General features: G+C 35.3%; 1 protein-coding gene across 2 annotated transcripts in view; it reads right to left on the bottom strand.

The window, feature by feature from the left end:
• LOC123557961 (uncharacterized) overlaps positions 1 to 19,819 on the bottom strand; it is an 84,909-nt gene extending 65,090 nt beyond the window's left edge. Inside the window, exons 1-7 of one of the 2 annotated variants that reach the window (XM_053544344.1) lie at positions 19,770 to 19,819; positions 19,639 to 19,675; positions 17,535 to 17,617; positions 16,702 to 16,837; positions 14,342 to 14,395; positions 8,064 to 8,153; positions 1,465 to 1,545 (exon numbers count right to left, since the gene is read on the bottom strand). In XM_053544344.1, coding sequence (XP_053400319.1) covers positions 1,465 to 1,545; positions 8,064 to 8,153; positions 14,342 to 14,395; positions 16,702 to 16,837; positions 17,535 to 17,617; positions 19,639 to 19,675; positions 19,770 to 19,804 — 516 coding nt within the window. In that variant the 5' untranslated portion in view covers positions 19,805 to 19,819. Of the gene's footprint in view, positions 1 to 1,464; positions 1,546 to 8,063; positions 8,154 to 14,341; positions 14,396 to 14,445; positions 14,536 to 16,701; positions 16,838 to 17,534; positions 17,618 to 19,638; positions 19,676 to 19,769 lie in introns of both variants that reach the window. The other variant, XM_053544343.1, reaches the window with a different exon arrangement.
• Between the last annotated feature and the right edge of the window lie 7,494 nt (positions 19,820 to 27,313).

Here is a 27,313-nt window from a genome sequence, read left to right on the forward strand (position 1 = left end):
ACCAAGAAATCTGATATTTTCTAAGTCCAAAAGGGGCCATAATTCTTGCAAAAAGCAGGATGGAGTTATGTTTCTTGCTGTACAGGGTCAGCCATTGATGGTGAACAAGTGTTGCAAGTTTCAAAGCAATAGCTTTGATAGTTTAGGAGAAAAGCTGACCTAAACATAAAACTAACCAGGCAATGCCGACGCAGACACCGATCAAGTGATGACAATAACTCATCATTTTTTTTCCCAAAAATCAGATGAGCTAACAGAACAGCTAGCAAGGAATATTTCTGTGAAATTATTTCTGACCGTGACAGCACTTTCTGAGAAGATACTTAAAGCTTTTACTTTTGGTTGCCATTGCAAGCAGAACTCTACATGGATACCTCAGATCTGATGGAATATCAAAAGAGACCACTAAGAAACACTCCTGTGGAGTTTGGTTAAAACTGAAAAGGAGATTCATTAAAGAATTTGTGGACAACGGCCAGAAAGATGACTGGACAGACAATGGTCATTCAATGATCCTAAAAGCTCAACATGAGAAATGTGTGCTCAGGAGAGCTAGAAGTATTTCATGCACAAAACAAGTTATTTCAAAATCCCTTTATGGATGGCAGAATTACAGCCTGGACTAGAATTTACACTGACGCACAGTGTGATTTTAATATGCCCACCTTAGGGGCATAAAAAGGAAGTAGCACGTTATATGCCCATGTACTTAGATTGTCACATTTTGTCCACAGGTGTGTAACTCTACAACGCTTGGACTGACCCTGTAAATGTCTCACATATCTAACAAGCCTGTCAAAAAGCAAAAGCCTGAAAATCTACATTCTATTAAAAGCTTGAAATGTCCTTCAATAGACTGAAATGTCCTTCAATAGAGTTATATAGGGAAATCCTGGCAGCCAAAAACCTGAAATCAGGACAAGTCCTGAAAAATACCAGGCCTTATCTACACTTCATGGTGATCATGGGAATGAAGTTTCATTGGAATCCCTCTAACAGTATGAAAGCAGTTCGCCCCAAAGAGCTTTTTGCAACAGACCACATGACTGACTGTGACAGCAAGATCACAGATGATCAACAGGCAGACAAACTGTAACTCATACACCTCCCCTAAACTATGTGGGAGCATGAAGCAGTTGATTTCTTTTATTTAATTTCTACTGTTTACCATGTACTTAACAGAATACAAAGTTCTTCTTAGGTAACAAACAAAACATACATTTGAGCCGTGCCATGAGAAAACCAACATAGTGGCTTTGCGACCAGCATGGATCCAGACCAGCCTGCGCATCCGCGCAGTCTGGTCAGGATCCATGCTGTTCGCTAACAGTATCTCTAATACCAATAGGCTTTGAAAGTGAACAGCACGGATCCTGACCAGACTGCGCGGATGCGCAGGCTGGTCTGGATCCATGCTGGTCACAAAGCCACTATGTTGGTTTTCTCATGGCACGGCTCATTTACCTTTTTTCCTGTGGAGTCGCCCCCTGTTGATGCTTTAGGTTTGTTTACTTTTGGGGTCTTTTTTGGTGATACTTCATTTCCCTGAAAAAAAAAAAAAAATCTGAATCTAGTGCACTGCAAAACTGTACAAATTCTTACTTTTTCTGCATCCAAAAAAACCCAACTATATCATTACTAGCCATGTATGCCATTAGTTTGAAAATCAATGTTGTTGTTTTTTCTTTGCATATGTTCAAATTATATTTTGCCTGGTATTATAAGACAAGTTGATCAGTGGAACAGCTAGATGCTCCTCGATGACCATTTTTCAAGTGATCTTATGTAGAGTACTATGCAGCTTATTCAAGAAGAGATTCAATTTTGCAGCAACTTCAAGCAGACACTAATTCTTGTCCTACACTTCCTTAAAGTGTGGTTTATACTGAATATAATTATTAACCCCAGACCTAACTATGCTTCTTAAAGCCCCCATCACACCAAACTAGTTCTCAAAACGTCCCAACTCGTCCTAAAATATTGTAAAACGGGCTGCGATCTGGCTAAAACGTTTGTACTTTGGCCGGAAAATATCCTTAATGCGATCGTAGCTGGTTCTTGAACAGTTCCCGATACGTCCATCGCGTCTTTATCCCGTCTGAAGTCCGTTTATAGTAAGCAGTTCGGAAAAAAATGCCAGTTTACCTAATGTGGATACCATTTGTAGGCAGTCCAAGTCCGTCTGCAGTCAGATTAAAGACGTTCGTAACTAGTCCTTCTTCATTCCGAATACGTCGAAATACGTTCTAATTAGTTGTTAACTCGACCAACTCGTTCACAGACAGTTTAACTCGTTCTGATTACGTCCTCATCTCTCCCTAGTACGTTCAGAACTAAATTGCAATCACGTTCTGGTCCGATGGCTATTAAAAGCAATCACGTTTCGCCCAGTTCTCATCCTTGTTTGTCTCTTCAATCTCTCAAGACACAAAAAAAAAATCCACAGCAATAGGCAAGTATCTATAAAACTAAAAGAAAAGTGAAGCCAAACAGACACGGGGTGTAAAGTGTCAAAAGCAGTAAAAGACCAATGTCTCACAGAAGCCTATACAGAGTCTCCTGAGTCAGCATCTGAACATGGAAGTCGAGAGAATGAGCGTCGTAACTTATTCCCTGCACCTTTTGACGACTCTGGCTCCAAGTTCGAGGATGAGGGAGGACAGACTCAGAAACCAAAGATTAAAAAAAACCGAAGGCATAAACTTGGCTAAACCTTGTGCCCAAATCTTGAACCTGTACGGCAACGGCATGTATTTATACCCTAACTTGTGTAATTGTACTGCAGATGGAATCAACGTTGTAGGAACTGTGAATAAACGTACTAAATACATGCAGAGCGCACTGTGAACTTATTGCAAACTCTTAGAACTATTTAGAAATGTTATGCAAACTTAGTATTTTATTTTGATCATATTCAGAGAGAATAATGACGCACTAAGGATGCAATGCGGTCGAGTTAAGTCTTTCTGTGAACTGGTTAAACGAGCTATAAACGGATCTGGTTGGTGTGCACAGGTACTTAAAATGACGCCTGATCGCAATATGTCATACCATGTCTCTAGTACGATCAAAGTAGGGCGGTTCAGTTCTTAGTACATCCATCTCGTTTAAAGTATGTTGTCAGTCCGTTTAACTGTAGGACAGAATGATTGGCAGAAATTTTTGAGTAGGCTCAAAGTTCTGGAGCACAATTCCCATTCAACTCCGTCCGAGCCAGTCCATAAATTTCTTAGACAGACTGTAAAACGTCACTACTACGTCAGTTCCGTTGCCACACAGTTTGAGCCTGTTCGGCTATATTTTTTAGAACGTACTGAAAACAAGCTTGGTGTGATGGGGGTATAAGATAGGGTGAAATAGGGACGATATTTTTCAACTTGAAGAAATATAAATATGGTTCTTGCACTCCAGACGGACATGAGCGAAATAACACACCCTACTCTTATGAATTCGTAAAACTATAGGCTTGCTGCCGATTTAGTGCAGATGTCTACTGTCAGTAAAAATACAGCATAAAATCTTAACACACACAGTAACACAACAGTAACTTTTGTGTCTCCCAAACTATATATTACATACGGTATAAGTCACATATGGTGGTGAACAATTAATTGCACAGTAAATTCATTACTGGTCTTTTCTTCACAACATGCACAACTGTTTCTTTAACATATATCAGGAAAAATGTTTAAAATTTGATTATTATGAACCAAAAACAGATGTACAGGAAGACAGAATCTCATTAAATTACATGCATCATTCCTGTATTTCATATGCAAACTACTCAATTCTACCATTCAAATCACTGATCATAAAACTTAGAAGCATAACATGATCAAAGTGAATTAAAATCAGCTAAAATAATGTTTAAGCAAAATGTGCTGTTTTTACACAAAGAAAATTGAACTAAAGTCTCTTTATGTTACATAGAATGAATCTTACCAGAAAACACTTAAAGAAAAATTCCTTTTCAGAATTTTTACAAAATCCAATTAAAGCCTACCAATATTCATCAATATTTATCAAAGTTAAAATATCTATATAAGCCAAAATGCAATGAACAAGATTAAGAGCTGTCCCTCAGGCAAAATAACTTACACAAATTTTCTTGTCCTAATTCAATAATTTCCCAATATGAAATATCAAAATAACTTTATAATGATTCATAATTTTAAAGCGTTAAATCTTCTGAAGATTTTTTCACAGTACAGTTGACATCGTACTTGAAGCCACCTCTACTAAGCGTTTTTTTTTATTAAACAACCGGTCAGAATCCCTCCCGAATGTTTTCAGTACATACATTCATTCCATTAAACGACATTTTTATTAAACAACTAGCCTCCACATTAATGTAGTCCCCACAGGTAAAATATTCAACGAAAGTACCTATTAAGCCACCGGGTACCAAATTCCCACTGGGCATTTCTTCACCTGTGCACTTGGCAAGTACTTTCTGCACCTGACTGAATGCAATTACTTTGTTCACGATCTTAAAACAGATTTTGAAATCATACATGCAGTTTTTCGCCATCATAGCATCAACATCAGCTAAACGCAAAGTACATTAATAGTTAAAACTAACTTTTCTCTTCACCTGACTGAAATTCATTAAGAGACCATTCCATTAAGAGACCATTTTTTAGCAGTCCCTTGGGTAGTCCCTTGATACAGTGTCAACTGTAATAGGATAATTCAGTGAAAACTTGTAAAGATTTACAGATAAAATATCGAGACTGCCTGTTCAAAAAGTCAATATCCACTAAATCCAAATAGAGATAAATATTAACAAGAGCTGTCACTATTATAGACAAATGCCCCTGAGCATTTATGCCAAGTAATTTTAAAATCCCTTCATCGATGGCAGAGTTATGGACCAGACACGAAACAAACCCTGTTAACCTTTGACTTCTAAGTGTGACTTTGACCTTGGAGCTCTGGGTAGGGGTCTTGTGTATGACATGACAAATCGTCTCTTTATGGTAAACATTTATGCTAAGTTATTTCAAAAATCCCTTCATGGATGGCAGAGTTATAGACCGAACAAAAAAAGACCCAGTGTTAACCTTTGACCTCTTAGTGTGACCTTGACCTTGGGAGCTAGGGGTATGGGTCTTGCGCATGACACATTGTCTCATTATGGTGAACATTTATGCCAAATTATTTCAAAATCCCGGACAAGACTTACTGCTTGGACAAGAATTTACACAAATCAGCATTTTCTATCTTGTTTGCAAAACCTCTTTTGTCAAATAACCAAAAACCAAAATTATTATAAGAAAAACTTTGCTAACATTTTGCCTTAAATGAATTTTTATATTTAACATTTTTAGTATGGAATGTTGGGCTTAAGCTGTACCACACATGAAGTTTAGTAAGAGTTTATTTTGTTTGTTTTTGTTTTTTTTCCAACCAATTTGGGAAAAAAGTTCCTTTCCAATCCCAATTAGTATGACCTCCCCAGACCCAAATTTTAAAGCTGAAATTCCTAAAATTGAAACAAGAGGGTCATGATGACCCTATATGGCTCACCGGTTAACTTGGCCTTGGAATCATCAAGATAAACATTCTGACCTAGTTTCATGAAGATTGGGGCATAAATGTGGCCTCTACATTGTTAACAAGCTTTTCCTTTGCTTTGAGTGGTGATCTAGTTTTTGGCCCCACATGACCCAGTTTCAAATATGCCCTAAGAATCATCAAAATAAACATTCTGACCAAGTTTCATGAAGAAAAGGTCATAAATGTGGTTTCAATGGTGTTAACAAGCTTTTCCTTCGATTTGACCAGATGACCTAGTTTTTGACCTCATATGACCCAGTTTTTAATTTGGCATAGGAATCATTAAATTAAACATGCTGACCAAGTTTATTGAAGATAGGGTCATAAATGTGGTTTCAATGGTGTAAACAAGCTTTTCCTTTGATCTGACCTGGTGACCTAGTTTTTGACCCCATATGACCCAGTTTCAAACCTGGCCTAGAGATTATGAAGATAAACATCCTGTGCAAGTTTGTAGCAAATCAATGCATAAATGAAACCTTTATAAGACTGAAAGAGCCAAATATAGAAATTTTTACTCTAGAACCCATGATGGAAACTAGCCAGTTTTTGAAAGGAACCGAAATCTTATTGTAACTTAAATTGTGTGTAAGTGTGGTTAAAATCGAATGTAAAATGTAACTTCTATCAAGTTCACAAGGTAAAAATTAACAAATTTTGGCTCTTTCAGAGGTCAATCAGAGGCTGTAACTCCGGAACCTATGATTGGATCTGACAGATTCATGATGGAAAAATATTGTTGTAAAAGATATTTTCAAGTTTGTATCAAATCAAACCATAAATGAAGTCTCTATATGGCTGCAAAAGCAACAAGAGCTGTCACTAATGGTGACAAATGCCCCTGCAGTGCCTTGACCTTTGACCTGGTGACCCCAAAGTCAGTAGGGGTCGTGTACTCAATAAGTACTATCAGCATGTGAAGTTTTGAAGGTCCTGGGTGCTGTGGTTCGCAAGTAAAGTGCCTTCATGCAAAAAGTTAACGTTGTGACAAACGAACGGACGGACAGTTGAAAACTAATATGCCTTCCTTCGGGAACATAAAAATAACAAATTTTGGGTTTTAAGGGGTCATAACTCTTGAACCCATGATGGGATCTGGTCAATTTTCGAAAGGAACAGAGATATTATGCCAATACAAGTTGAATGCAAGTTTTATTAAAATCAATTGCAAAATGTGGTCTCTATCATATTCACAAGCCAAAAATAGCAAATTTTGGCCCTTTAAGGGGCCATAACTCTGGAACCCATCAAGGGTTTGGCCAGTTTTTGAAAGGAACCAAAATTTTATGCCAATACAAGTTGTGTGCAAGTCTGATCAAAATCATTTGCAAAATGTGGTCTCTATCGTGATCACAAGAAATTGTGGACAGACAAAGGGCGATCACAAAAGCTCACCTTGTCACTATGTAACAATTGAGCTAAAAAGCACACAAGGTGCACAAAATAATAGGCTATATAACAACCCTTTCAGTTTTAATGACTCTAAGTCAAATACTTTCTGAGATGCATGCCACATAAACTTTTATGCCCTTATATACATATTTTTGACCTTGTCAAACCTTGTCTTGATAAGTGAAATCTCGAACTAAACCCCAGGTGCACATCTTCACAGCAGTTTTTTTTTTAGGAGATGTGGAAGACGCTGGGCACTAGTCAAAGTGGGAAAATTCATGCGAAAGAGGCCAAACTGGGGGAAAATTCACAATGTTATATACATCATGTTGGTCGTCTATCTTTCTGGAATTCTGGAATCGCTGAATAAAGATTGGTTTATGTCATTTTATGTGGCGATTATAAGCCAACGTGTAATGCTGGGATCTAGTGCAACTGGTTCCCGTTGTTGCATATGGCGAGTGTTGAATGCTGGGACATATGGTCTCTGACATAATTAAACAGCTATATTGTGTAATCACCGTCTTGACAAGTTGCCTACATCGTTGCTGCACATCAAATTATTAAGGATACAATGATTTTAAGGTAAGTGGATCTAATATTACTAAAACATAAAAATTTGAGATTTTTTTTGCCACTAGACAAGGGAAAATTGATTTTTTTGGGAAAATTTTCCTCTGAGGGGAAGACGCCAACTATCAGCGTCACTTCCTTAGTAAAAAAAAAAAAAACCCCTGTTACATGCTGAACAATATTCCTATAATGTGTCATTTCCTAGGTAAAAACGTTTTATAGGAACATGCAACACAAAGTCCATTTTTATGCACATTTTTGACTAAGTCAAGGGCCCTAACTCTGCTGAAGCTGCTTGAAATCCCACCAGGTGCATAACTTCACATGCTAAATGACAACTCTGTGAGGTTTTGTGGCTCCGGGCCAAATACTTTTTGAGATATGCATGACACACTGCAAACAGACAGACTGACAAAGGCAACTCCAAATGCCTCCACTTCCAAAAATACCTTACCGAGAATGGTGCAATGTCAGTTGTAGTTGGGCTAACTGACTGAAATTTCCAAATTATTGAAACACTGCTTTTTATGTTTGCTTACCTCCCCTGTGCCAGTGCTTTCTCTCGGCCGCTTTTTCTTCTTTGGTTTATCTGGTTTATCAGAAGGTGGGCTGTCTGTACTGTTGTTCAACTGTAATGAAATAAATACAGTTTCAAAACATTTTTAATCCTTAATGGCAAAAATTGATCTCATAAAGCTTCTATATCCTATATTTTTTAATTTTCTTATGGTATTTGGGTAAAAAAAAATTGATTTAGTGCTAGATCTGACAGACTTGCTGGCTTCAGCATTATGTATTTTTCAACAGGTTTTCCCAGTTTCCCGAAATGTAGCTGCACAACAATGTCATAAAATCCTCTATATTTCTAGCGGAAATTACTACCCAAAATCCAAAATAAAGAATCTGAAGCAAAGAAACATTGGAATTATCTACAAGCTGTACTTGACCTTTAACAAGGTAAAAATACAATCTGCGTGGGGAGAACTGCACTTTTAAGTTCAAGTGTACACTTTCAGCCTCCTGCTCTTATGAAAACCAAGTTTACAGAAGTACAACAGTTGAGTAACTAAGAATTTTACAAATTGTGTTTAAAAACTGCAAGTAATTAACAAACTGTAAAACTGAATCTGCATTGCCTTGCATCACGTAAAAATAAAGCAATTACGCAGTATCTCAATAAAAGCTCTCAAAAGTATCAACCGAACCCTTAAACACAGACTAACTCTTACTTACAGTGTACGAAATTCAGATCTGAATCCACTAGCCTGTTAGGGCTACCAGATAGGGAATTTTCCAAGCCCGACACCAATTTCACTAGCCCGAACTTTAACACCTTAAAATACTTAAGTTTTGCACCATATGACATTTTGTTTTACAGACATCTCTATGCATGTTTGAAGGAATAAAAAAGACATACAGTCATGTTTGCTATGTTTTCGAAAAAATTTAACACTAAATACTCCAGTCCAGATCAGCATCGCCAGAGTCCAAAAGCACCGGACATGACACTCCTTGCCAAACGAAATCTAAAATCTAACGCCCGATTTTTTTTAGGATCCGCACTCGCCAATTACTGTTACTCTGACTGTTGGCAATTTGGAAGATGTCAAAATGAGTGCCGAATACACACACAAACGCTGATGGCATAATTTAAGCTCCGCCTACTTCAGGTACTTGTGAGATTTTCACGAGAAGTGTGAAAGCTTATCAAATTATCTGTTACACTAGAGGCAATTGTATTCAGCCAATTAGCGTTGCGGTTACGTCTTTGACACTTTGCGTTTGATTGTCAACACATGAGAGTGCAAAAAAGAACAATAATTCAATAAGCGTTCCTCAGTCTGGAGGATGCGTGATGCCTTCTTAGCGTTTATTAATGGAGATCATATGAAATCACGATGCTATACTCGTTTAATTAGCAAGAATTTTAATCAAATTAGGAAAATTCGGTAGCCTGGTCGGGCTTGTATCTGCGAAAAATCGGTATCCCGAGCTGAAATTTGGTAGCCTCGGGCTATCGGACTACCGCGTATTTCGAACATTGTACTTAGTTCTTTATAATCTGACAGGCCTTTCTTTGTATTACTGTGTTAGCATAAGCATATACCAGAAGGTTTGAGTATTTTTTTTCAAAATAATGTTCCTGCTATATACTAGCAGCCATTTTTTGAATAATTGGTATCATCTGAGAAATCACAGTAGAGTCTTGAATTTTTTTCCTCTGAATCCTTTTCAAAATTGGGACAGCAAATTCTGCTAAGATCTTTAATTTCCCATTACACACATATTAGGAAAATTTACAGCTTTCTTCTAGCTGCAATGTTTTTGACAAACTACTGAACATTTCTGTAAAATTACTTTAAAATAACAAGAGCTGTCCCTATTAGTGACAAATGCCACCGAAGAGTGCCCAAGAATGCTACATTTGTCTGTGCGAAATATGCCAAAATAGTTTAGTTATGAATCATTTTGTCACCAGACAAAAAAAAATGTTCTCCAAAGGTAACCTTGACCTTGACGCTATGGGTCTGGGTCTTGCGTATGCGCAACATGTCAATATAGAGAACATTTACGCAAAGTAATTTTAAAATCCCTTGATAAATGGCAGTTTTGAACCAGACATGTAACAAACCCTGTTAATCTTTGACTTCTTAGTGTGACCTTGACCTTGGAGCTAGGGGTCTTTGTCTTGCACATGTCAAATCGTCTAATATGGTAAACATTTATGTAAAATTATTTCAAAATCCCTTCATTGATGGCAGAGTTATGGACCGGACAAGAAACAGACCATGTTAACCTTTAACCTCTAAGTGTGACATTGACCTTCAAGCTAGGGGTCTGGATCTTGCGCATGACACATCATCTCATTACGGGGAATATTATGCCAAGTAATTTCAAAACCCCTTGATGAATGGCAGTGTTTTGAACCAGACACAAAACAAAGCCTGTTAACCTTTGACTTCTAAGTGTGACCTTGACTTTGGAGCTAGGGGTCTGGGTCTAGCACATGACACATTGTCTCAATATGGTAAATATTTGGGTCAAGTTATTTCAAAATCCCTTCAAAGATGGCCCGGGCACGAAACAGACCCTGTTAACCTTTGACCTCTAAGTGTGACCTTGACCTTAGAGCTAGGGGTCTAGCGCATGACATGTTGTCTTATTATGGTGAACATTTATGTCAAGTTATTTCAAATCCCTTTATGGATGGCCGAGTTACAGCCCAAACAAAAATTTACATGCATGCACGCACGGACAGTGCAATTCTAATATGCCCGTCTTTAGGGGCATAATAAAAAGAAAGTGACTACACCCTCTGGCAGCAGTGTTTTAAATGTATCTGAATAATTTGAACAATCTTGGAAGGTCATCTAAGGATCATTTGTGGGAAATCATTTTAAAATTATACTGGCTTTTCCTTTCTGTTGCCATGGCAACAAAAGTTCTACACTGAATTGATTTCTTGGCGGACCATCCATTGAACATCTATGCCAAGTTGTTTCAGGAGATGTCATTTACAGAACATGCTGACAAACCAAGGTTGGAATAGCTTGGGCTCTGGTAATCTAAAACTAACCATTAAAGGAAAATTAGTTTTTGCTGTTCATTGAAAGCCAAATTTTTGTTTTAAGTCTTCATGTTCTTTTTTCATCATTTTACTAACTTGATGCATGAAAGTCAGGTTAGAAAATGACTATACATAAACATGATAAAAGCTTCTATGATAAAACTATAACATCGTACATGTACTTGAAAGAACACTTCTTTCAGTGTACAGAAGTTATCTTATAGCCTATAGCATTTGAAGACACTGCCAGACATGGCTATCGGAGGAACCGATACCTCCTATGGATTCATCTCAAGAGGTCAAAAGACACCATATGCTGATCTGATCTGATATATTCCATATAATGTAATTCCTTACCAGACTACTGATCATCCAATATAAATCTTTAGTTGGATTGGAAATGATCAAATTCAGAAAATACTAAAGTATTTATATGCCAAACAGATTTTAGAAGTATTGAGCAAAACATGTTTGAAACATATGGTGCAAAGTACAGCTATGTGCATTTGTATACAATTACAATACTTAATAATAAACATGAATCCCGCAACAAAATACAACATTAATATACAGTATGTACAACATGTAAAGCACAAAACCCACTGCCGTAAATATGATTAGCATGATCTTGAGCCCATTCATTCTAATGGAAGATTTTCCTTCAAGGTTTCCTATAATTTATAATTTAAAACCAGTGAAATCTTAAATGATTGCTATGATATTAAAGAAGCATTTCAATGTGTAAAATATGGAGCACATGCCTTATATTCAAGCTTTTCTCTTTTTTTCGGCAGCTAACCTACCATCAAATTTCTGACCCCAAAAGTTGTTCGAGCTATTTATTTTGTCTTGCAAGCTGTTGCTTAACTGATAACAGCATTGTTTCTGGTATTTTTTTCAAGTTGTTTAAAAAAGCCTTACAGCCATAATTCTACCGGTCTTCATTTATAGCTACAAAGTGTTTTTAAATACTCTTAACTATTCATGTAATTATTTGTGTAAGATAATATAGATTTTCACTATCAGCTAGAGAAAAGATGACTTGCCGGAGATCTTTGCACATAATAAGCATATAATATATAAACATATATTTAAAGTAAAATAAGCAACTCCCCACTTAAGTACACAGTGACTCTAGAAAAGTTTCTTATATGACAAATATGAAATAAGCCTGACAGCTAAGACAAATTTTCACATAGATATAATGAAAAGTATAACCTTAAAGAAAAGTATATCATACTGTCCAGTGCACTTCTCACTTCATGCTCATATATGCAAAATCTTTTTTCTTTCAATTTTGCCTGGCTGTTAGGAATTAATGCTAAATATTGAACTTTCGTGTCAGACAAGTTTTCATAGATTTAATGATCATGAACATCCATGAAATAAAAAAGAAAGTTTCTTAGAATTAGATCTTGATTAGTGGAAACCTATGAATTTATATAATGTTTTGATCAATCTGTAACAACTGGAGGTCAAAGCAAAATCACTGTATGCTTCAAATCTATTTGCTTTGAGACCTCAAAATATTAATAAGATCCCTTAAATGATTTAAATTAACCTAAACCCAGCTTTAATTATAACAAAATGAAAGCAAAATTAAATCCACCAAGCTTGTGTAATCTTCCTGAAGCAATGAAAAGTTTATAGCATACACAGTATTCTCCCTAGAAACTTATTGCAGTTTACTTGTATAAAACACTTGCATAGCACATATCACATGCACCTTTCTTGAATCATGTGTACATTGAAAAAATAATTATGGTGCACATCTATCATGTTAAAGAGCACAGTTGCCTAAAGTACATATGCATGTACACTGTTAAAAAGATATTCAGGTAATTTTTCAAGCAATATATTATAATATTTACTCCTTATACTATTTAACTCAGTCAAAACAAACCAAAACAAGTCATTTTATCGAAGTAAATCTTGCTACAGTAGTTATTATATATCAAGTTGAGAAACGTGACAAATTTTCAACTCAAGAATCTGATTATAAAAATTGAATTAGTTACTGAGGTTGTGGTAAAAATGAGTAACATTAACAAGAGGGCCATAGATTGCTCACCAGTTTCACAGCTGGCTTGAACAATTCTAGCAGAACAAGCAAGGAAAATATCTGTTTTCAGGGATAAGCCGAGGGGGCGATTCGAGCGACTTCTTCGCTTTTCGAAAGAAACTGAGATCTTATTGTGACTTAAGTTGTGTGTAAGTGTGGTTAAAATCAAATGTAAAATGTCACTTCTATCATGTTTTCAAGGTAAAAATTAACAGATTTTGGCTCTTTCAGGGGTCAATCAGGGGCCGTATCTCCAGAACCTATGGTTGGATCTGATGGATTCATCATGGAATCCAAGATCTATTGTTGTTAAAAGTATTTTGCAAGTCTGTATCAAACCAAACCATAAATGAAGTTTCCATATGGCTGCAAAAACCAAAATAAATAATTTTGGCCCTTTAAGGGGCCGTAACTCTGGACTCCATGAAAGGATCTGGCCAGTTTTCGAAAGGAACCAAGATATTTTGCAAATACAAGTTGTGTGCAAGTTTGATTAAAATTGATTGCAGAATGTGGTCTCTCGTGTTCACAAGCCAAAATAGTAATTTTGGCCCTTAAAGGAGCCATAACTCTGGAATCTATGATGGGATCTTGCCAGTTTTTGAAAGGAACATAGATATTACGCCAATACAAGTCGTGTGCAAGTCTGATTAAAATTGATTGCAAAGTATGCTTCCTTTTTTTTTTTTATTAGATTTGTGATAAATATGAATGTGCGAGGGTATTAAATTTATATAGGTTCAGAACAGAATTTTTTAAAACTCAATGAATAAATTGAGTATTATGTTATTATGCTTATAGGAAAGTATCACATATCATTTTATTCAACAAGTTCAATAAATCTGGTACCATACTTATTGATAGCTTGGAAAATATTATTTTGTGTTGACGAACTGCAGTTTCAGGGAGAACGCTGTTTTAATGCATAAATATGGTGAAATCATTAATATTCACATAGGACTTATTTACATGGATTTCGTGGTTGGGTCAGTCCATGAAATTAAATCAAAATGAATGCACCAAATTCCCTTCTATTTTATCATTACAATTTAGGAGCTGTGAATTCAAGCCCAAACAGCATCTTTGGACGAAACCACAGTTTTTTTTAAGCCCAATGAATAAAATGATTTCACAATATACATGATATATACAATATAAAGACATCGGATCAGACAAATGTTACCTACTTCAACAGGCTCTGGGTCAGGTTTAGCCATTCGCTCCTGGTATTCTTTCATCGCCTAAAGTATAAACAAAATGTATGATTATACAAGCAAAAACACAACCGTACCTTTGTTTTCTCGTCTGCCGAGGCCGAGTCTGAGAAAATCTGGGCGAGCTCTTCATCAATGGAGGGAAGTTCTTCGGCTTTAAGACGGTCCTAAAATTGGATGGAGGGCAATTTTTCTTAATTCTATTTCTTCCAGAATGAAAGATGTATGAATTCTGTTAATATCATGCCTTGTTAGTATGAATGAATGATGCAGAAAAATAAATGTTTACTTTACTCCATTTAAACGTTATATAAAGGGTTATCCTTACGTTTTTTTCCAGTTTACCCATATATTAAATCTGGACTTTTCATAGTAGGAACAAGAACTTCTACTTCTCGATGAAAATTTTAATAACAGAGCTTAAATTCAATTATAAGTTTAAAATAAGCAGTAGCTACCAGGTTTTCTAAGATACTGAAAACTTTTCACGCTTTTTTCTCATTTCGTGAAGATGACCTATATCTTTGGTTTTAGAAATTTTAACTGAGTTTTCCTCATAATGGGGAAACATTCCTATAATACATTATATACAGCACAGCAATATCTGAAAGAAACATGTATATATATAATTAAGATTTTTGATGATCTCTGAATTTTGCTCCATCAAATTCTTTCACAAAGACAGACCTATTTATGTCTCAAATTTGGGGATTTTTTTTTTAAAACTGTGAATATATTTCAATAACCACTTTACACTCAGCAATAAAAACACCCTGATATTATCATGAAAACGCACAATACAAACAATAGGCCACAATGAATATATTTGGTAATTTACATATGCCGTCCTGGTAGAAACTGAGCATCGAATCAGTCAATAGCCCAATGTGTTACATAATTTACAAGCGATAAACTGAAACATGTTATTTAAACTCCTTTCTTGGACAACAGCCTTGATACTTTCAATGTTATGGGCAACTTGTTCTGAAAAGAAAAATGTGCATGCTACATGCTCTGTTAGTATAAAACTGTGATACATAAACATAATTATTGTAATACTAGAAATGGGGAAAATATATCTAACTGGATTATGAAGTTTTTGCTGTAGAACATTTGGTGTTTGTACAAACAAACATATAAATTCAGAGCTTGTATCTGTGTTGTCAAATTATCTTCAACAAATGAATTATGCGAAGTTAAGTTCATGCTGTTAAGCACTTTGTAATGAAGCAAACTGGGACAAAATGTACTTTACTTTACTTGAAAATGTAGAGCAATTATAATCAACACAAAAATTTAAACATAAAATAAAACCTAAAGCAAAGTTAACATTTCTTTATGCAAAGTTACAATTCTTTGCCTACCTACTCAGTAAATGATGATAAACAAATGTTCAAAGTTTTACAGCTGTAGCTCCTACAGTATTCAAGAACAGCAAATTTTAACCAATATATAATTCTAACAAGTTCCAATAGCAAGTTATAATCCTTGGCCTGTTTACTCGTGTAAAACTAGAGCATAAAGTTTCAAAAGTATATCCTCCGATTTTTTTCCAGAAGAAGTGTACCTTAACAAAATTCTTAATGAATCCCAACAATAAAGTACTCACACTAACAAAACAAGGAGCTGCGTTCAATAAATGCTTGATGCCCCCGGTGGCATCCTTGTCGATACAAAACAACCGAAGTCCAAAACGAGGTCAAGGTCAAACTGAGGTCAGGTGATGTTTGAAGATGAGGAATGGTCACAGGTTACATCTGCATTAGTATCAAGTCATTCTAGTAAGGGGTATTGATGCTAGACGAAACAGTCCCATTTGGTTAACCTCGTACGGACAGACGAACGAACGGGACAATCACTATATGCCTCCCGCATCAGTAGATGCCGGGGGCATAAAAAGAACATCAGAATGAGCTAATGATATAGTGAAGGCCTATTTTTGGCTGGACAAACACACTGTTTCTTCTTGCACGGAACAAAGAAATGCTTTTTTTTTGTTTTTTGTTTTGTTTTGTGTTTAACGCCATTTTACAACAGTATTTCAGTCATGTAACGGCGGGCAGTTAACCTAATCAGTGTTCCTGGATTCTGTACAAGTACAAACCTGTTCTCTGCAAGTAACTGCCAACTTCCCCACATGAATCAGAGGTGGAGGACTAATGATTTCAGACACAATGTCGTTTATCAAATAACTAGCATTTTGTCAAAACATAAACTAAGGTGTCTGATTTATGACAAAGAACACAGTCCTAGAGCAAATTCTGTTAAGGTTATCTCCTTCGTCTGAAAAGAAATTAAACGTGAGCTTCTGTCCAGCCTAACCTACTTCATACCTCTTCTGGCATTTCCTTGATAGCATCTTCTATAGCCTCAATAGCCTCCTTGAAGCCTTTCGGTAGACGTGATCTGAGCAGAAACTTCTCTTTGTTTCCAATGTACGCATACACTTGTTCATGTGGCAGCCATGCACTAAAATCAAGTTCAAAATTTTGTGGACCATCTTAATAAAAATTTCATATAATATACAAATTTACACAAAATGATTTTGTTCCACATAGACTTTTTTTACAAAATTAAATGAAGAATTTGAATCTGGAAACACAGTAAAGAAAAGCCTTTGTTTTATGAAAATCTTTTCTTTCTTTCTCAATTTTACACACAATGGGTATATGATCTGATATACAGATGTTAAGCAACTCTTTTTCTAGAAAAAAACTTAACTTACACTGTCTAACACACTACTTCCACAATGGTTTTTTTTTACAAATTTTAAGAGGAAATCTTTAACTAAGTCAACAGGCCACATTTAGTATAAATAAATTATCTGTCCTAAATGTAGCCGGTTGACTTAGTTAAAAGATATATAAATCAAATACAACTTTCTCACTCTGTTATTTTGACTATATACCACACAATAAACTAAAACCAAGAAACATGAAACACTGATAACCAACAACTATATCCTTAGTGTTGTACTTGGAGTCTCTAGCATTTAAGTAGAGAATTTAAATGTTTGCTGCTACTTTCCTGTCACTATGATATATCACTGAAATTAATATATATACTGATTTTTGAAAAAGGTTATGAGACTAATATTTTACAATTTCCATCCCCTTAACACTACTATTTGAATTTTTGTAAAACATATCCCTTGCAGTCCACTTACTAGTTTTCAGATCCAAAGAAATAGATGCAGTGATGCAGTTTATCCTTCTTCGGTCTCTTGATTTCTGGCTTTGGCTCGATGATCTATAAAAACAATGAAAAAATGTTTGATAAACTGAAAACAACTATCAAAACCTGAATTTCTTCTATGGAAATGATCGGAAGGTACATATTATGCACAAAAGGTAATATAATAGCCCTTCCAACATGTCCAAAGAAAGTATCTCTGCGTGCATGAATGAAGGTGATAAATTTGTGATTTCTGTTACTTTCACTTGGGGATGACTTTTTAAAAATGTGAAAAATCCAAGTGTCTAAACTGTCTTAAACTCACACTACCAGTTTCACCTACACCTTCAAGAAATAAATATTTCACCCAAAATTGCTGTTGTGATTGTAATTATAAGACTTCATACACCCAGTCAAAGAATTAATAAATATCAAGCAATAAAATAAGCTGATCTAATGATTAACAAGTGAAAATCAACACTGATTACTCCTGACCAGAAGTAGTTGAGTGCTTATTAAACCAAGAAGGCCAATTATAATGCAAGAATTTTCTTTGGACTGGCAGTGTCTTTTAAAAGTTTTTGGGAAATGGTAACGGGGCCCGTAAGGAGGAGAAAACTGCACCGAAACCACTAAAATATGGGAAAAATTGCACCGTGATAAAAGCAATATTTTTCATAAAAAAGTTACACTAAAAAAGAAAATGATTTATAAGCACATTGCAGTGTTTTTCCCACTAATTTGGGAATGGGAATAGGGCTGGGGCCATTACAATTGGGAAAAATGCCTAAATTAAATTGGAAATTGTTAAGACGCATAATTTTTCCAGAGACGCACATTTTCAAATAATGTGCATCCTCAGGAGGCATTTAATTTATAACAAAAATGTCTGATGTTTATTTTCGAGATTAGGCGTATTTGACGCAGAATTATTTACCCTCGTACCGGATAGTAATTTTATAATATCTCTTCTGATAGGTTCTCGATATCATTTCTAACCAATCTTTGCACCTCTGATTTATAATAATAATTTATTACTGAGGTAAATCACTATAAGGTGTACAGACAAACAAACACCAGTCATAGTAACAAAATGCTTCAAAACACTGTCAGGTTTTTTTAATATCCAATAAGGATGCATAACCTAGCACAACAGACTTGGCGACCAAGGTTACTAATGTAACCTGTGTTACATAGCTACGTTTTTATATCAAATAATGGATTTTGAATTCAGTTCATTTTTGTTTTATTTCAATATGATTATAAAGGGGTAGTCAAAATAATTTGATGTTCAGATTGTTTTATATTGTGACTGGCAATCTAAACGTCAAAACTTTGAGTTTGAAGGACCAAAATAATGGAAGTTTAATCACAGTATACAGTCATGTAGTGTTTGGTTTTATATGGCGTGTAAACACACGGTAAACGTTGATCTTGTACAGTACATACAAAGGTTTAAATCACCAGAAAATTCGTAACTTTGGATATTATTTGATAATTTTAACATACATTAATGAGGAATTGAATCCCCTTTCGATATATGTAAGTTATATTTTAATTTACGGCCAATTCGTGAAATTATCGCCATTTAAACCTATAGCATGTAAAGCGTTGGCAGCGTTGAAAATTTCATCAGAAGTTGCTTCAACTATTTTGGTGTTTCAAGTGTTTGACACGAGTGGGGATATTGCCCATATGAAAAAAATATCTCTATTATATTTCCTAGGATCGCGTAAGGTTAGTTGGACTATATCAAGGGGTATTAAAAAGGATTACACAGTTCAACGCGATATTTCTTGGGCTAGTTTAACTGACTGAAGCTCAGGATAACCTACTGGGATCCCTTGTTGTTCGTGTTCATCAAATTTATGGGTCCAGACTCACTGATTGGTAGCCCAGCGAGTCCTGGGCCTCATACATTGGAATTTATTAAAAAAATCACTGCAAAAAGGCATTGCCTAATTTCTTATCATATTCCTAGTTGGAGAGATACCTAGCAGCTTTACAGACTACCTCTTTCTATATTTCAAAATAGTAGGTTTTTGCAGGATTAACTCCCTTGAAGGTCCCATTCAAACAAGAACATTTCTTCCTACCTTTCCAGGCCATGCTGGGAAGCTCTTCATCTTTGCCCTGAAATTAAAGAAAAATAAATATTTGGCATTGTTTTTTCCCAATTCTCTTCAGTAAATATGTAATTCCTTATGGTTAAACCAAAAATACATACCACACAAGATCGCCGATTTGCAACTTAGACGCCATCTTTGTTTGGCAAGCGTGGGGGATTGTGGGTCAAGTCACAGGCGCGTGTTTTGAATTTAAATGCTATACCTTACCGTTTACTCACATTGATAAAATCTGTCACGTTCGGTAGGTGAGCCAGGAAATTAGTTTAATGAATATCATTGTGATGTAACACATTTTTGAACAAATAACTCAAATGTTTTAGTCTGTATATAACTGTAATTTGTGTAGGAGAGATTGGAGCACCATGGAACAAAATTACTTTATAATTTCTACAAAACACTTCATGTCAGTGATCGCTATATTTTTTAGTTATTATTTGTGAAATATGATTTCTAACATACTTTTAAGAAGCAGAGACTCTTAGGTAGACACAGATTTTCCCATTCACATTTTCCCATTCACCATTCATGTTTTAGGCAGTTACAATGTTAAAGAAGGATCAATCGCGGGTAAATGTCATATAGTAACACATGCACGGTAGATTTTTGGAAGACTCGCAGAAATTTTTGTCATGAATTAAAGTCGATAACGATTTTAATCAAATATGCTAAATTGTTGAAAAGCTGGGCAATTTCAAGTAAGAATGGTTCACGAATTTGTAATTGGCATATACATTCATGAACATTTGATTTTTCAAAATACGCTACATGCTATGGATTCTATATGTAGCCTACATGCTTCTCGATCACATTGTCAAACTGTTGATCTGATTTGAAATCCCTGTTTGACAGAACTTTGATACCAGTTTTCAAACTAAGTTTATGCTGTTCTACCTGCAGAGACCCGGATTTTCATGGCGTTGTCACGATCTGGTAGAACATACACATAAGGCAAACATTTCATGTATTTCACGTCTTTTTAACGGTTTCAATTAACTTTTACCCACTTTGTATTTCCGCACTAGTGATACCAAATCATATATATCTCAACCTAATATTTCAATAATTCAACGGAGAACAGGTATTGAATTTTTATCTTAAGTAATTATTTGTAAAACAGTCATTTTTACATGTTTATATCATGTACTGCTTTCTGAGTAGTGTTCCCGACACCATGAGTACTGCTCACTAAGTAGTGCAATCTGATCACCTCGGCCTTTATGCTACGCATTAGTGTATTTACCGGAGTATACGGAAATGCCCGATATTGCACGATTGTAAGCAGTGTTCACGGCACCGTGAGTATTGCTCACTGAGTAGTGTTCACATTACCGTGAGTACTGCTCACGGAGTAGTGTTTAAATTAACTTGAATACTGCTCACTGAGAAGTGTTCATTTTACCGAGACTACTGTTCACTGAGTTGTGTTCACGGCACCGTGAGTACTACTCAATGAGTATTGTTCAAATTACCGTAAGTTCTGCTCACTGAGTAGTATTCATGGTACTATGAGTACTGCTCACAACGAGAATTAACTTAAGGACATGTTTTTGCATAAATACATTTGAAATCTGAAAATTGTCCTGAAATCATATGCTAAATATATTATTATTTACCAGATTTTATAGCGCTCTTTTCATCTATAAAATAAACGTTCAAAAGCGCTGTACAAATTACATATCACAGAATGATCATAATACAACACAAAAAAATATCAACAATAAAAGGTATTTAGCCCGAATCAAGTTTTACTCTACATTTAAATTGTACTATATATTTTAAAGAACAATAAACAACAGTATATAATTTCCATTTCAAAGTCAAATAACAGCTTGTTTTCCAGTGCAAAGTTAGATTCAATAGACCTTGAAGAAAAAGTGTGTTTTTAATGATCTTTTGAAAGCTTCTAAGCTTTTAGCGTCCCTAATGGTAGCCGGAAGAGCATTCCATAACTTCGGTGCAGCTGATGAAAAACTACGATCACCGTACCTCACAGTTTTGCTTTTTGGAACAACTAGTTGTTTTGAGTTGTTTTTGGATCTCAGATTTCTTGCTGGCTGATAGAGTTCTAGCAAGTCTTTAACATAGATCGGGGATTGGTCATGCAATGCTTTGTATGTGTGAACTAGAATCTTAAAGTACACTCTGTGAGTAACTGGTATCCAATGTAGTTCTTTTAATACCGATGTAATGTGATCATAACGCGAGGTTCGAGCTGCAGTGTTCTGAAGATTTTGAAGTCTATTCAGCAAGGCCTTCGGAACACCATACAAGAGCGCGTTGCAATAATCAAGGCGTGAAGTGACGAGTGAATTTACTAGCGATTTTGTAAGCATCTGAATTTAGCTATTTCCTGATGTGGCTTTTATCTATATATATTTTTATCTATAAGTTTTATGATTATTTGACCTTTTGATCTTTAATCTGCATACTAATTTTAAATATTGTAGTCATTGTTACTTTTGTAGCGGCCATCTTGGACACAATCTTGGATTTCTCAGATCACCACTATTTATGCCAATTTATGCCGGCAGCCTGAAATGAACTTCAGACCTTTACGAACATTTTGGTATATAACTTGCCTTGTTAAAAGATGGGTCCGGGTTCAACTGTCGTCGCCCTACAATAAACGAGGCGGCACGTCACAAATGACGCACCCGATACGAAACTTGAACGTCAATATGGAAAAATGTACAAATGGAACGTAAGATAAGTAAAAACATCGGAAAAACATCTTTTTTTAATAAAGACAAGATCTATTCCATCACGTGACTTGGCTCCAACACTGTAGGATGGTACCTCGGTCGTGCGTTGGCAACTGGTACACATTTTATTAAAATAACAAATATTTTCACGTTTGTTTATATCATGGAAAAGGATTATTATTCAACAATACAATTAGATAAATTTTTGATAAAGTGTTCTTTTGTTCTTGTTACGTTATCGGTGCAGTATGTTTATATTTTATGTTTTTGTTATTCTTATTGTATGTTTGTGTTCTTCAATGTTGCGTTATTCTTATTGTGAAACATGTATTCAATGCATCTCTTGTATAATAATAACATGAATGACATACTTTACAATAACAGAAGCCTTGAATATAAATAAAATATATAGAGTAATGAATTAATAGACTAACAATAACAAAACTCTGAATAATAATGGTAAGAACGAATACACAATAATAATAATAATAATAATAATAATAATAAAAAACACACAACAATAACAATAACACAGATGTATACTTTAGCAATTTTTGGCATAGCAGACGTATTGGTCCGTTAGATATTTATTTAAACTTCGATTCGTTGGCCATTTCATTTGGTTTTATATAACCGCTTATCTCTGAAAGAACTGAATGCTTAAATTAATATTGCATTAGAATGTGCTATTGTGTTTATGTGTAGATGAAAACATTTGCACATGCCCCTATTTCAATGTAGAGTGCAGTATGGACGGCTGCTTTCTTTGAATGCGGCTTATCCTTTTGGTTTTCTCCCCTTGCTTTTAGCTAAATTAAAACTCGGGGTTTTCGACCATCATAATTTTGAAAAAAAACAACACTTTTTTTTACAGCAGTATCTAAAAGAAAATCTGAAAAGAAAATGGCCATGCTGTTCCAATGTTTCAAGATGAGCGTTTATAAAGTAAAAACACAAGTATCTATACGCACTTACAATCTTGACAAGGCAGATATCTTTAATAAAACAGGTTTAACATATCCAGAAATAAGTATACTGAATAAATATGAATGGAGCTATGTAGACTTTATGTACTGGTATTGGCAATAGGGGTAAAATGACTTCAAGGGGAGGGGTGCGGTCATGACTGTTTGTTACAATAAGGCTGTTATTATTATTGTCATTATTAATATTGTTATAATAACTATTATCATTATTATGTACAACGCCATTGAATATACCGGTATCATTGTATAAAAATAGGCGTTTAATCAAATGATTCAGTTTCAGTTTCAGTTTATGTACTAACGTCAAAGAACATAAACTCATCGTACAAGTGGCATATGCGCAACTACGCATGCTGCCGCACATTTGTATAAAGTTTAATTCAGATCACACTAAAATAATTTTGCAGACAAATTTAAGGGACCATAATTCCGCAAAATAATCAAAAAGAGGCATTTCGACAATGTTCACATTCAGGCTATTTTTGTGGAGTTCCAATGAAATCTCAGCCACCTTCCTCAATCAAAATTACGTTTGCCAAATAATGCAACAATATTTTCAGGCGAGGCAAAAGCTATTTATTTAACCCTAAAGTTTATATCAAAATACAGTGAAGAAAAATGTATTATCTTTTCTGATTTGTTGTCTGTTTTACAGTCAATTTATAACCGAAGTATGGAAAATCCTTTCATTCAAAATATTCTTCTGAGGGTTTACGCACTATCTTTAAAAATATCTATCATATTCTGTTGAATTCCTAGTCATGTTGATATTAATGGAAACGAGGATGCTGATACTTGCAGCAAAGAGATCCATTTTATTATCACAATCAAATTTGAATTTACCATATACTGATTTTCGACCAAATATCAACAAATACATTTTATCTAAATGGCAATCCTCAGTTCAATAAACTTCATAATATTAAACCTACTCGAGGGGAATGGCAACGAGGGAACGGATTTGTTCGCGGAGAGGAAGTTGTTCTTTCTCGATGCCGAATTTGTCATACCCGGTTGACTCATTGTTATCTTTTAAATAAAGATCAACCTGAATGTGTACCATGTCAAACACCGCTATATTAAACATTTTTATTCGACTGTGTGGACTTCGCTCCACAGCACAGTACATACTATGACGTTCGATCTTTGAAAGTTAATTGAAAAAGTTTCAGTCGGAAATATTTTATCTTTTTTTAAGCAGATAGGGATTTATAAAAAAAATCTGAATATTTCATATTTTTATTCGCATCTTTTGCATTGTTATTATGTTTGCAACTGATATTTTTAACACTATCTATATGTATACATTTTTACATTAATGAATTTAGGCATGCTTTACAAATAACATTTCAATATAACTTCTTCTCGGCGATATATGACCTTCTTGTGTCGATTCGCCGTAAAACTCAACTCACTCACTCACTCACTCACTCAAATGAAATCAGACAAGGATTTTGGAGATGACGCGCAGATAAAACCCAGAAAACTATATACTATAAGTATAATAATCAAAGAGCCATAACTTTGTGAACACGATTGATATCAACATTGTAAGACACATGCCTTTCCCAGCACACCATATACACTGAAAATGTACGACAGAATAATATTTCAAAATCCCTAAATGGGACGTTACTAAACAAAGCCACCCGGCACGATTCCACAAATTACACGTCTACTGGATGTTGATGTTTGCATTGTAGCAGTTGAGTAACATTTACCATTCAGGAGTCGCATAAACGTTGACGAGGTCAATTCTCGACGTTGAAAAAGCAACGGGATCAGTATTTAATGTTACACCGGCCAGGCCAGCTGGTCTAAGATTTTCTCTAATCTGTGTCGTACTCGATGAATGACTGAACTAAACGCCCTCTTTTCCTTTTTCCCATGGGTGAGATTAGGTGCCCTCATTATACGGGTTGAAGTCCCAAACTAGTGATTTTGCCACAGGTCAACTTTAACAGTAATCCACTGTGTTCCTTTGTTTGCTTGTCTGTGTGTGCGCGTGCTGAGTGTGCGTGCGTAGCCGTAGGTCACTTTGAAACTTTATCTCGTTGAAATGATATATTGGACTCGCGCGTTAAATACAAGATCTCCTATGTTTAGTGTTATGTCATCCGTTGGCTTTTTGTTTCTATTACGTGTGTTAGAGATTTACCTGGCGGGGATTACTTTTATTTACACTGTTCGTGTCTTTGGAACATGGTGGGGTAAGAGTGAGGTTGGGTGCGCACCATAAACCGGTTTAAGCTCCCCAGTGGTGTTTTTGCCACTGACCGTTCCAAGGCGGTGCCCCACTGTTCCTTTATTTGTTCGTTTTGTCCTCTTGTGTTTGCTATGTATGCGCGCGTGTGTGTGTGTGTTTGTAGTGTGCGCGTCTGCGTGCTGTTGGTTTTAGATTTGCGGAGGCTTTGTTTTTGGAATATGGCATTCCCTGTTTGATATATGTCCTTTGTTCTTTTTTTTTTATACTGGACTGAAATTTTCACTACTTATATTTCACCAATCTCTAAACATCTTTGAGAAAACTGTTAGCTAGCTCTGCCATGTGGGAGACGAAGTAGTACTTTTAGAAACAGCCATTTCAAGGATGACTGATCATCGAATACAAGTTTATACAATTAAAATATATGCTACTATAGTTTTAGAGATGTTTTTCCATTTACGTTTTCAATACTTCTCGGCGATATATGACCTTTTTGTGTCGATTCGCTGTAAAATCCAACTTGCTCACTCTCATTAATAGGGCATTTTGATGATTTTCCATCTGGTTAACTTTTATTTATTGTTGGGTTGCTATAAATTGTGTGTGATATCCAAACATAAAGCATTTAAACTTGACATAAATTTTAAGATATCTTAAAAACAACCCCCCCCCCCCCCCAAAAAAAAAAAATCCTTCTAATACCATACCTCAGACGTTTAGAAAATATGTTTAGAATGAAAATATCTACTCTTCTGTCAAACTATATTTAGCCGAATGTCACCTCACCCCGAATCGACAGAAAAAGGCAAAATATCGCCGAGAAGTAACATTCGAAACGTAACTGTAAAACATTTCTGGAAACATTTATGTAAATGTCAAAAATACCAGTTGTTAACATTATCATGATTATAATATCGCAATATATGTGAATAAAAAATACTTCATGCTCAGATTCCGATTGTTTGTCAGTAAATTATCGAAATATTAGAACGAAATATATCTGGTATTTTCAAAAAGGAAAATATAAATATATATATATGTCCTATTGTTTCCCCAAAGGTTACTGAAGTATCACTCTGTATAGAAAACTCAACAACAGATATTGAATTGAATAAAGGGTATTTATTATTAAAATACCATAAAAGTAAAAGAGATTAAACATCAGTGATAGTTTTCTATATCCGGGCGACCAGAATATATTTATCACTGGTAAGAAACTATACAAGAGCTGTCCGTAAGACAGCACGCTCGACTTTTCTCAGTGCTCGACACTGAATTAGAGATTTGCCAGTAAAAGGGGCATAACTCAGTCAAACTTCAAATCAGAGTAATGGGGATTGTTTCTTCTGGTGTAGCCTTTGATAGTAAATAACTACTTTAAGTTTCAAGTCAATAGCTTTGACAGTAACAAAGATATTGGACGTTATATAAAACTAAAAATTGAAGACGGACATTCTCAGACTCAAGGGTGTAACTTTGTCTTCGAGACCAGTTAAAACACCAACTACAATCACTGAAACGGAAGAACTTATAACCATATCGAGAATTTCGTCTTCGAAGCAGGATTTAAGCACGTCCGCTATTTTCTCCAAATCTTCCTGACCGAAGGAGATATTTGTAACTCTCGACATTGTTACTATGGTTTCAGAGTCCATTGTTTCGGCAAACAAACGTTTATTATCACTATATTCAAATGGTGAAGATAAATATAGTTTCTTCGCCTGGCTTGTGTTTGGCGTAGATTCAAA

Source organism: Mercenaria mercenaria, chromosome 5 (assembly GCF_021730395.1).
Source record: "Mercenaria mercenaria strain notata chromosome 5, MADL_Memer_1, whole genome shotgun sequence".
Classification (NCBI taxonomy): domain Eukaryota; kingdom Metazoa; phylum Mollusca; class Bivalvia; order Venerida; family Veneridae; genus Mercenaria; species Mercenaria mercenaria.